This window comes from Vigna unguiculata, chromosome 10 (assembly GCF_004118075.2).
Source record: "Vigna unguiculata cultivar IT97K-499-35 chromosome 10, ASM411807v1, whole genome shotgun sequence".
Lineage (NCBI taxonomy): Eukaryota > Viridiplantae > Streptophyta > Magnoliopsida > Fabales > Fabaceae > Vigna > Vigna unguiculata.
Window position 1 is genome coordinate 39,407,647 of NC_040288.1, and position 11,281 is coordinate 39,418,927.

The following is an 11,281-nucleotide window of genomic DNA, read 5'->3' on the forward strand; positions in this document are numbered from 1 at the left end:
TAATAGCTACAAAATGTTCAAAATATTTAAAAATAACTTTATGAAAATTTATTTATTTATTTCATCACAAATAGATATAAAGGGATAATCGATATACTAAATTTGTATACTCATTATAAATTAAGAGTTACGTAATAATTGAAAAATAAAATTCTATATATCTATATTATGTATATAGATATGTAGAATTCTCCATTCTTAAAAATATCGACAAAATTACTATCAAAATACTTCAACAAATCAAACGCCACTAACCCAACTTTTAAAGTTAGACTCTAATGCCACTCACCAAACTCCACACCATTAAAATCTAAGACCTAGCAATCGAACTCACATTAAAATCGAAACAAAACCAACCAATCCATTTCGACCAAAAAGTTAGCAACACATTCACAAGCTAAAAACGCAAACTTTAACCAAAACCACCATCATAAGTCAGGGTTAATTGAAACTTCTTCGGTCTCATTCATCTTAAATATATGATCAATTGTGATATATAATTCTATAATTTTTAATTTATAAGACTATCACAGCTTTCTTCTATCTTATTGTAATTTTATACTCTCTACTAAATATTTCCCTATTCCATCACATTTAAAATTAGTTTACTAATATTAGGTTTACTCAAATTGGATGGAAAGAAAGTAGAAACTCCAAACCAAAATTTTTGGAAAGAGAATCTTATCAAATTTAAATCAATTAATATCAATTGATTAATATTTTTTTTATCAGTTCTCACTTCTCATATTTATTTTAAAACTGGATAAACTTTAAATCATAACCCACTAATTTTATATCTTGTTGATATGTAGGAACCGTTTTTGATTTAGTGATCTCCTCTAAAAGATTCATAAGATCTCTCATTCTAATTGCAATTTTGATACAACCAGATTATATATAGTTGATTATTTGTTTTAAAGAAAATTCAAAAATTGATCTTTTAAAAAACGTATCTATATTCTTCAAAATAATTATTTTGTTAGCAATAAATAAATAACCCCACGACCTTCCAAGAACGTGGTTTGTTTTTCACTTTTTCTGGCCAATCGTACGACACCCAAATGTTTGTTTGGTCATGATGAGGATAAGATAAAAAAACACAATGCAAATGAAAGAGAAAACAGAACACAAAAGGTAAGACCAAGTAATTATCTTGAGAATTAAAATAGCTTAACATGTTAGATATTTGAAGAACTAATTTTTCTATTTATCACACTTGTCAAATAGAATATGATTCTCCCATATAATAATTATGTAGAAAAATTATAGTGAAGAAGACAAATAAGACCAAAGAGTGGAAGCACTTAACAACACATCAATCACACTCTTATACTTCTATGTCCATACATTCATCACTTTTGCAACATAATTTCAATTGTTTTTTTTACTTACATTGAAAATCCCTATCAATCTCATCCGTTGGATCATGCCCTAATCTATTTTACACTGGCCCACTTTTCTGTGATGAAAGATCTCAGGAGGGTGGTGAAAGAATATCTGAGGGAGATAAAGGTGAGGGCATGAAAGTAAATTCAGAATCTCACCTTAAATATTTTTTGTTCATTATCAATTTTGTGGTTCTCTCCCAAATATTTGTTAATTAATGAAAAATTCAACTAGTCTAAAAATTATTCCCTAACCTTACCCGCATTGATAACTGTTCTGTCACGGACGTTAAATGTGACGACATTTCAGCCTTCCACCAATCAGAGTTGAGCCAAAGGCGTCACTTTCACAACCCCGCGTGACCGACGCGTGAGGTTATCATGGACCGAGAAATTATATATATATTTTTACGTACGAAAAGAAGAAACAGGAACCTATTATTGAGAGAGAGTAGACATAGAAGAGTGTGTGTGCGTGCGTGTGTTTTTTCTTTTTCATCTCCAAACCCAAAGAACCGATTACTCGGCCATTTTAATCCCAAAAAATTCCCATTTTACTCCTTTTAGAGAGAGAAAGGACTGAGGTTTCAGGAGAGAGAAAGAGAAAAAAAATTGGGTTTTTTTGGGCGTTCCAATGGTTGAACTGGAAATCCAGAGAAGGGGATGAAAGGAGATTAAAAAAATTGCATCTTTGTTTAGTGGGTGTTTCTGAAACTATGATCTTGTGAGAACCGGGAAGGAAACCTTCGATGCGCTCTGTTGGATAGAGATTGTTGGATTTTCTGAGAACCGTTGATTGAGAAATGAACGGTGGTGATGAGGTCGTGGCAGCTCCGGCGGGTCCACCGCAGCCGTTGGAGTGGAAATTCTCTCAGGTTTTCGGGGAACGTACGGCGGGGGAGGAAGTTCAGGAAGGTAATTGTTCCTACGTTGCTTTGTCGGATCCAGTTGTTGATGTGTTGGGATTAGGGTTTGGTTCCTTGCTTTCGATCTGTTTCGGATCATGTTTCGTTGCTCCCTTGTTATTTTGGATTCTGGGTCATTGCCTAATCGCTGTGTGATTGTGAGAGTGTTTTTTTGATTTGTGCGGGAGGGAAGTAGTGGTTGGAGGTTGGTTTTTGCATTGTGATTCTTACTTGGTTGGAGAGATGAGTTTGAAACCGAGCTGTGAGGACTTATGATGCTGGTTTTGGTTAAGGTTGGTTTTGTTTCGATTTTATTGTGAGTTCGACTCTAGGTCTTAGATCTTAATGGTGTGGAGTTTGGTGAGTGACATTGGAGTCTGACTTCAGAGTTCGGGTTGGTGGTGTTTGATTTGTTGGAGTATTTTGATAGTGATTTTTGTCGATATTTTTAAGAATGGGCGTGTAGGTATTTGTCTGTATGCAGAGGAAGAAACAGCATTTTCTGTCAACGAGAATAATAACATATATCGACAACAAAACTGAAGCAATGATTTCATTTTCTGTAATAGTTAGTTAGATATTTGACCTTATTATTATAGTAAGGTGGCTTTTAGAATTTGGGTTGGGTAGTTTTGAGGAAAGATGAGGATGATGGTTGCACCACAATATTTTATTGCAATGCTGTTTCAATTTCAACATTGCATCTCTTGCTAATTGGTATTTTCATTGCTGCAACTGGTAACATATATTCGTTCAGAAACATTGTCCCTCAAGTGCATACCTTTTGGTCATATCGAAGAGCTGTATTCTTAGTATGGTTAAGGAAAAGTAAACCACCAAGTATCATTGAAGTTCAATTTCCCAATCCTCACCAAAAATGGGATTAACAAGGACTCAGATTAGAAAGGAATCAGATTAGAACGATGTTTCTTTTATGGACACAGTGTAATTGAACTGTGAAATATATTCATGTTATAAATTTTTTTATTTGAGGGAAGAACTAGAGATTTTAGTTCTCTTAAAATATTGTATACTTATTGATTCTAATTTTGGATAGCACTGGAAATTTTTGACATAATACACCATAAGGCTACGGTGATACCGTTGTAGTTGTAGAGGTTTGGACAGGTTTGGACGTGGAGAACAGACTTAATTTCTTTAAGCACTAAATCTTCTGCTTTTCAAAAGTTGATATAACTCAATGCAAAAATGCAATACTCATCTCATACTGTAATTAAGATCTATTTCATGGTACAAGGGTTTAAGACACTATAAAGAATAGCAATTTCAACACGGATGATCTGAACCTGATGGGTTATTGTTGGGTATTTATTCTCATCATATTGACACCAATAACTTAATTGTCAAGTCAAGGCTTGTAGTGTGGAGTGATCGACATGATTGGGTTAGCTTTTGTTGCAGGTTAATGTGTATGTTTCCTAATTATTTACGCATTTTTTCTTTCTACAGTGGACATTATTTCTGCTATTGAGTTTGACAAGTCTGGTGATCATCTTGCTACCGGTGATCGAGGTGGTCGAGTAGTTCTCTTTGAGAGAACAGATACAAAAGATGTAAGTCTGATTTTTGCTTTAGCAATTTCTTTAATAACGAAACTTAGTTTTGAAAGATTCCATCTTGCATCCTTAATTTTGTAATATCTATGTATACTACTATATCTTGTAGCATCGTGGATCAAGAAGGGATTTGGAGAGGATGGACTATTCTATTAGTAGACATCCTGAGTTCCGTTATAAAACAGAGTTTCAGAGTCATGAGCCTGAGGTAATTTTCTGTCATCAGTTAATGCTCCATAAAATACCCAAGGACCAGAATTGTTAATATCTATGGCATGTACTTGTTTCAGTTTGACTATCTTAAGAGCTTGGAAATAGAAGAGAAAATTAACAAAATCAAATGGTGTCAAACCGCCAATGGTGCTTTATTCCTTCTATCTACAAATGATAAAACCATCAAATATTGGAAGGTATGAAGTGAATGCTCGTTTATATAATGTTGAAGGCAATTTAAAGTCAATTTATTTATTAATGGCACACATGGTTACATTTTTGTTGAACTAGGTTGGTTCCTTGTTTTACATGTCTTGAATTTATATCTGTTTGTGGACATATGTTGTAGCTTACAAGGCTCATGAACGTCTACGTTGTAATGGAATCTGTTGTTGGGCTTAACTTTTGCAAATTTCAAATTATATTTTTAATCATTGGTTATGGTTGAAATCACTTTACAAGTTGATTTGTAAGGTTAAGTTAGATTCTTAACTCAAGTGCACAATTGCATTTTTTGGGCAGATGTGTTTGCCTTCCTGCGGACCCATGGTCCTAAGTGTGGGGGAGAGTCTAGGAAGTGTCGAAAACATGCTTTAATTGCAGCTGGGACTTTGTTGGGGTCTGCCTTAACTGTAGACTCTGAGTGCTGTTTAGTCTCACACTGGTTATAGATACGACTCAAATAAAGCTTGGGCAAACCTTACCACAGAAACCAGTTTGTGGGGTTGGGTTAGGTCCTATGCCCAAATTCTAGAAGTTCCTATATATTGAACCATTTTGTATGGGTGCATATATGTGTCAACTGTTCATTTTGAAATCCATTAATGTCATGACTTCCTTCCTAAGCAATTATACTTGAAATTACACGGTTGAAACATTTTTTAATTTAGTATGTCATTGTAATGTCTAATTGATTAAATGATTGGTACTTTCAATATTTTAAGAGGATAAACAAATGTGCAAGATGGCTATGCTGTTCAATGATCCCAATGGATTTCTTGAGCATATATTCAAAATGAATTTGTTCTGTGATTGGATTTTTTTTGCTTCTGTTTTAAGATTTCACATGATTGATCTGGCTTATAGGCTGATTCATATTTTTTTCCTTGAGAGTTAAATAGGTTCAAGAAAAGAAGGTCAAGAAAATTTCTGACATGAACGTCGATCCTAAAGCAATGGGAAATGGCTCTATTGCGAGTTCAAGTAGTTCCAGTAGCTCTAGATCATTTCTTGCAAATGGAGTATCTCCAGATGGACCATACAATTATTTAAGCAACGATTTCTCATTTCCACCAGGAGGCATACCTTCACTAAGATTACCATTGGTAGTTGTGTTCAGCCCTTCCAATTTATTTATTTTTTTCAATATTTGTTTCTTGGTGATAAGAAATTATGGTATGAACAACCCAAAAATTGATTAATTAACATGAAAGTGGCTATAAGTTCAGCAGTGCTTATGATGATGAAGGATCTACCTCCTGTCTCGAGCTGATAGGGACAGTTATTTATTGTTGGAGAGGGGTTTCTCAAAATGGGGATGTAGTCATGACCTTTCCGTATGCTATATATCTCATGAGAGATATAGGTTGAATGTATGTGGCGTGTTGCAACTACAAGAAGCATGTTTGTTTGTTGATTTCATTGTGTTGCTTAAGATTGCTTATTTATGCGATGTTTGGTTCAAAGGATGGCAGTGGAGGGTGGGATTCTAAAGGGAGGGTTATTATGTTTGGTTCAAGAGGGAGAGAAGAGGGAAAATAAGACCATCTCTTAATTTTGAACCCTTATAACCCCACTCCTGCACAGAAAATGTATGGAGATTTTGGTCATTTTATTTTAAAAACCTTGATGTGTAAACCCTTAGAAAGTGTGTCATTTTGACATTTAATCCTTGATAATGTCATGTTTAATTTGTTGTAATTTTTTTTGTAAAAATATTATTTATTTAATATTTGAAATAGTAAAGGGCAGTTACTGTACACTTAGCTGAAGGGGATGATGTATATAATAAGACAAAATTTTCATTCTATGGGGATGGAGATAGTCAAAACCGCACTTGCCCCGCCCCATTGCCATCATGACCTTCCAACCCTCCCATGTCCTCTACTTTCCCCCAACCTAATACCATGTTAGTTTTGGTCGGGTGATAACGTCTTAAAGGCCCAATTTATTTTAAATAATACTTTTACCATTAGAATGTCATAGAAGATGTTGTATACCCTAAACTCTAGTTTATTTCAGAAGAAATCTTTAAGGAGGCATCAGGAAAATAATCAAATCCCTATACTAAGTTACACATTATTAGGATTCCAGAATTTATATTTGAAAATGAAGGATTACGAGACCAATATTCTAGTAGAGGTAAAATCAGATCAGCTTAGAGTCTATGGTTATTCCAGGGGAACGAACTATGCATTCTGCCATGCAGAAACTACTTCACAACAGTAAACTGCTGTACTTTTTTGAAATACCCCCTCTCCTTCTCCTTATATTTCCTTTCACACTCAGCACCTAAATCGTAACCAACTTGTTCTCTTCTCAGTTGTTGATTGTTCCGTCCTTGTTTGTGACTGTATTTTAGTATGTAGTGAAGCTAGTTTTCAAGCCTTGACATTTGCAATTACTTGTTTGAATTGTAGTTCAATTAATGCTTACCCATTGGTTGTAAAATATGTAGGTAACCAGCCATGAGACGAGTTTGGTGGCTCGATGCCGAAGAGTATATGCCCACGCACATGATTATCATATTAATTCTATTTCAAATAACAGGTGATTTGAAACCTTGTGGCTTCTATTGTAAAACTGTTCAGCATTGAATATTGGTTTTGGTCATCTTTATTTCTGTAAATGTAGTGTTGATTTGAAAATGTTGACAACTTCTATAGTGTGTTGTTCCATTATTTTGCCTATCACGATTTTCTGAAATCTGATCAAACTGGACTATGGTATGTTTCAAATATCTTCTAGCGATGGCGAAACTTTCATATCAGCTGATGATTTACGAATAAATCTTTGGAACTTGGAAATTAGCAATCAAAGTTTTAATATTGTTGATGTAAAGCCTGCAAATATGGAGGATCTGACTGGTAAGTCTTCCCTATTGTATTTTTATGCTTTGTTGAAAATGTTCATCTGTTTCTTACTTGGCATAGTTTATCCATTTAAATTTTAAATAATAAAACTTAGAAGTAGTATCTAGTTACTAGTGGGTGTTACTGCTATCTAATCAAATCAAATTATAATACTGGTTGCCAAAATGCCAATTTAATTGTCTAGAAGACATCAAGGGCCTTGTAAGTTGTTGAAAAATGAAAACAGTCACTGAGATGAAACATTATGCTTAGCCCATTTTGACGGGGAAACAGTACAACCATCATGTTAGTTTTGTTCTTTAAAGAAGTGATGACAACATCAGAGTTGCAGTTATCTGAGGTCTTTTTATTTGTGCGTAAATTGTTCTAGCCTGATCTTTGTGATGTTGAACGGAAGTAAGACTGGGATTTAATTTAACCTATCAGAATCAGGGTTTTCCGGGAGAATTAAGAGTACATAACAGGTGGACTGAGGTTCATTGGTTGTATGTCTTAGTAAGGGGATTCACACACAATTGGATGGAATTTTAAGGTTGGATTGATGGCTGTTTGGTTTTTGCGAATAATATCTGCGGTATTAGTGTTTAGATTTGATGGGTTTGAGGGTAAACTTTAATGATGTTGGGCTTTTTAATAATTGAATTTTTAATGAAGTTTGCCGAGGAAATATGACCTTTGCTGTTATTGCATATATCATTTGATTGCAGCATACTGTCAGTCAGATAGCAATATGTTGTCAGACTTTGTAATTCTGATTTTTTGCTTAAAACCAAGCATCACACTAGTTTGAACAGACCTCCTATTAATAATCCTGTAGGAATGAGTAAAATCCTAAACCTATGTGGACCCCATCATTCTACTAAACAATGCTAACATGTCAAAATGGTGTGTCTATGATGTCAAGGTGTTACCTTGGATGAGGTAAACAACACCCGAACCTTATGCATGCCTTTGTGGATCAAGCAAGGCATGGTTTAATGCCTAACTGGCACCTATGGCCCCTTCCCCAAAAACAGACCCAGCAATAGAACTTGTTCATTGTCATACTAAAACTTGTTAGAATTTTAAAGAGATAAAAATTTGCTAATCTTGTGGATTGGGTTTCATAAATTGAAGGTTTTTATTTTTATTTTTTTAAGTTACTCTTCTCATTTCTATTTTTTTGTAGTTTTGGTTGAGCTTTGAACTTATATACTGTTCTTGCAGAGGTTATAACATCAGCAGAATTTCACCCTACACATTGTAATACATTGGCATATAGCAGTTCAAAGGGTTCAATTCGTCTTGTTGACTTGCGGCAGTCAGCATTATGTGATTCTCATGCCAAACTGTAAGATTATCTTTTGCATGTTATTGGTTTACCTTATAGCTCATACTTAACAGTGTTGGATTTATCGGGAAAATTAAAGGAAAATAGATTATTCAACTCGTTCTTTACAAGGGAAACCAATTTTTGTCTATAAAGGAAAACATTTTTTCTGGACTCTCATATTACATGTGTACATTTATGTAATTTTTCTCGTCCCTGGTAGACTCAGAAAAATGTTTATGGTACAGATTTGAGGAACAGGAGGCCCCTGGATCCCGATCATTTTTCACAGAGATTATTGCTTCTATATCGGACATAAAATTCGGAAAGGATGGAAGATATATACTTAGTCGTGATTACATGACCCTAAAGGTTAGAGAGATTTATTATTCCAAAATCCATGATTTCTTTGATAAAGCTGTTGGGAGTATTTGTATAGTTTATTGAATTGAACCTCATGAAACATGGTTATTTGATCTCAATGATAGGATTCTTGCTTAGGGTGAAAGAGTCATCAAGTTCAATTAATTTTATGGAAAATTTGGTATTTGTCAGAAAACAATTACGGTGGTTGATGATATCCATGGTCCGACATTTTTCTGTTCAATTTTTATTTAATTTACAACTCTTTGTTCCTGGGGCATTCAATTCAGAGTATGCTGTGTCATTCATTTGTTGTACTTTGTTTGGATACCCTATCTACTTGTTAGGATCTAAACCCCTGATCTCAATATTTCATCTTCTTTACTTGGATGTCAGTTATGGGACATCAATATGGATTCTGGCCCAGTTGCTACATTCCAAGTTCATGAGTATTTAAGGCCAAAGGTTAGGTTCCCTTGTTCACATAAGCAATGAGCCATGAATTTCTTTTTCTTTATCAAGTCATAGTAACGGGCTCTATTTTTCTCCAGCTTTGTGATTTATATGAAAATGATTCAATTTTTGATAAGTTTGAGTGTTGTCTAAGTGGTGATGGATTGCGAGTTTCAACTGGCTCTTACAGGTGTGTGATTCAATTTTAATCTATCTGTGGTTCTGATACTGTTGAGCCTGCATCTTACTATTTTGTTCAATTTGATGCCAGCAATCTATTCCGTGTGTTTGGTTGTGTTCCTGGAAGTACCGAGGCTACAACTTTGGAAGCCAGTAAAAATCCAATGAGGTAATTTTATTCATGAAGCTTTAAAAATCGTTGTGGTTTAATCAGGCACTGTAGCATTTATATGAACTTTTTCATTTCCTCAGACGTCAAGTTCCAACCCCTTCAAGGCCTTCTAGATCACTGGGAAACAGTATAACAAGAGTTGTAAGACGTGGTTAGTTCTCTATTTAACTACTGTGTGATCATATGCTATAACTTGTTCTTCCCATAGTATTATATCAACCAAGACTTGCAATGTTTTGGTTATATCTTGAACAGGAGCAGAAAGCACTGGAGTTGATGCAAATGGGAATTCTTTTGATTTCACTACAAAGTTGCTGCACTTAGCATGGCACCCAACTGAGAATTCAATTGCTTGTGCTGCTGCAAATAGCTTATACATGTACTATGCCTGAGGAAGAAAGATGATTGGAGGACATGTATCTGCTTTGGTTGACCTGTTTTTGGGTTGCTTGGAGAAGGATTCTTTACCCTTCTTACCAACCATTGAGTTGGAGGCTACATTAACTCACACTACAAGTGCCCTTCAAAATCTTTAGCAGGAGCTTTTAGAAAAAGATCCAGAAGTGGCTGTTTCAAAATTCCTGGGTAGGCAGAACTTATTTTGTTTCTGGATGGGCAGCATAATCTCTTTTTTATTTTTTTTTTCAATTTTCCTCCTTCCAACCCTAATATTCTTTCCCCCTTTTTTTCTGTATCTTCTTGTAAAAAGAGAAGGTGCAGTCAATGCTTCATATTGTGTTTGGCTTGCAATGAAGAAGAAAATGTGATTGTAGCTCTCCTACAACAAATACTAAAGGATGTTCAATATCTGCCTCTAGGATAAAAAGATAAAATGTAGTTCTTTTCTTTTCACCCAGATGTCTTGTGGGATGGAGCAGTGCAAACCTGCAGTGCATCATTTTTTCATTGATTCTTTTTTCTGTTGGGAATTAATTTGTCACTGTTTCAAAACTTTTGCTGCACTTGGTCAATTTTTGTGTAAAATGTCAAAAGGAAGTAATAATTCTAGGTTGCAATGATGTAGGTTAAACTGGATTGTCTCTGCTACCAATTTTTTATGGTTTTCTCACTTGTTGGACTTTTTTCCGTGAGTCCAGAATGTAACGTTATCAAAAATCAATTTCATGATTTGGTTGCTCAGTAATTTTCTGTTAACTGTTTTGTGAAGTGCTATATTTTGGAAAATGGATGATATTTTAATAGTGATCAATGCTTAACCATTGCATTTGCAAAGTGTTATATTAAAGAACCATTAAATGTTGAATAACTACCTCTTTATTAGATGTTCTTTCTTTTCGCCACTTAAATTAGAGAATTTCTTTCTACAGCTCCATTTTTTTTCCTGCACCCCCATACTTCTAAAATTTCAATTATACTCTAGTTAAAATTAATAGAAAAAGATAGTTTATAATTATAAGTTTGGATTGTACCGTAATGAAAATAGGAATATAAATTATATTTTGGATTCTACTGTAATGTAAATTTACATTATTTATATTATATATATATATTTTGGATTGTATAATTTATGATGTAATTTTTGGATCGGATCATTTGTAATATAAATTTTTATTATGCAAATTTATATTTTTATTACACGATTCATAATTTAAGTTTTAAATTTGGAAATCT

At 34.2% G+C, this 11,281-nt stretch overlaps 1 protein-coding gene across 3 annotated transcripts; it reads left to right on the forward strand.

Annotated features, from left to right (window-relative positions):
* Positions 1–1,808: 1,808 nt before the first annotated feature.
* Positions 1,809–10,679, forward strand: LOC114166727 (serine/threonine protein phosphatase 2A 55 kDa regulatory subunit B beta isoform). 3 transcript variants are annotated; one of them, XR_003600014.1, is made up of 15 exons: positions 1,809–2,300; positions 3,761–3,864; positions 3,977–4,075; positions 4,158–4,277; positions 5,202–5,408; positions 6,758–6,849; positions 7,048–7,166; positions 8,379–8,502; positions 8,730–8,853; positions 9,241–9,309; positions 9,396–9,487; positions 9,569–9,646; positions 9,730–9,800; positions 9,905–10,234; positions 10,359–10,679. XR_003600014.1 is itself a non-coding variant. In XM_028051512.1 (14 exons), the coding sequence occupies exons 1-14, from the start codon at positions 2,189–2,191 to the stop codon at positions 10,039–10,041; spliced, it is 1,548 nt and encodes a 515-aa protein (XP_027907313.1). In that variant the 5' UTR covers positions 1,809–2,188; the 3' UTR covers positions 10,042–10,679. The 3 variants fall into 3 exon arrangements, 2 of the variants coding, with proteins under 2 accessions (XP_027907313.1, XP_027907314.1); XM_028051512.1 differs by having other exon boundaries at positions 9,905–10,679; XM_028051513.1 differs by having other exon boundaries at positions 5,202–5,405; positions 9,905–10,679.
* The last annotated feature ends 602 nt before the right edge of the window (positions 10,680–11,281 follow it).

Bases quoted from the DNA above. Each gene is read 5' to 3' on its own strand.
- LOC114166727 (XM_028051512.1), top strand. From the start codon at position 2,189: ATGAACGGTGGTGATGAGGTCGTGGCAGCTCCGGCGGGTCCACCGCAG. The intron at 7,167-8,378 runs GTAAGTCTTCCC...CTGTTCTTGCAG, and splicing joins AAATATGGAGGATCTGACTG to AGGTTATAACATCAGCAGAA. The intron at 9,801-9,904 runs GTTAGTTCTCTA...TATCTTGAACAG, and splicing joins AACAAGAGTTGTAAGACGTG to GAGCAGAAAGCACTGGAGTT.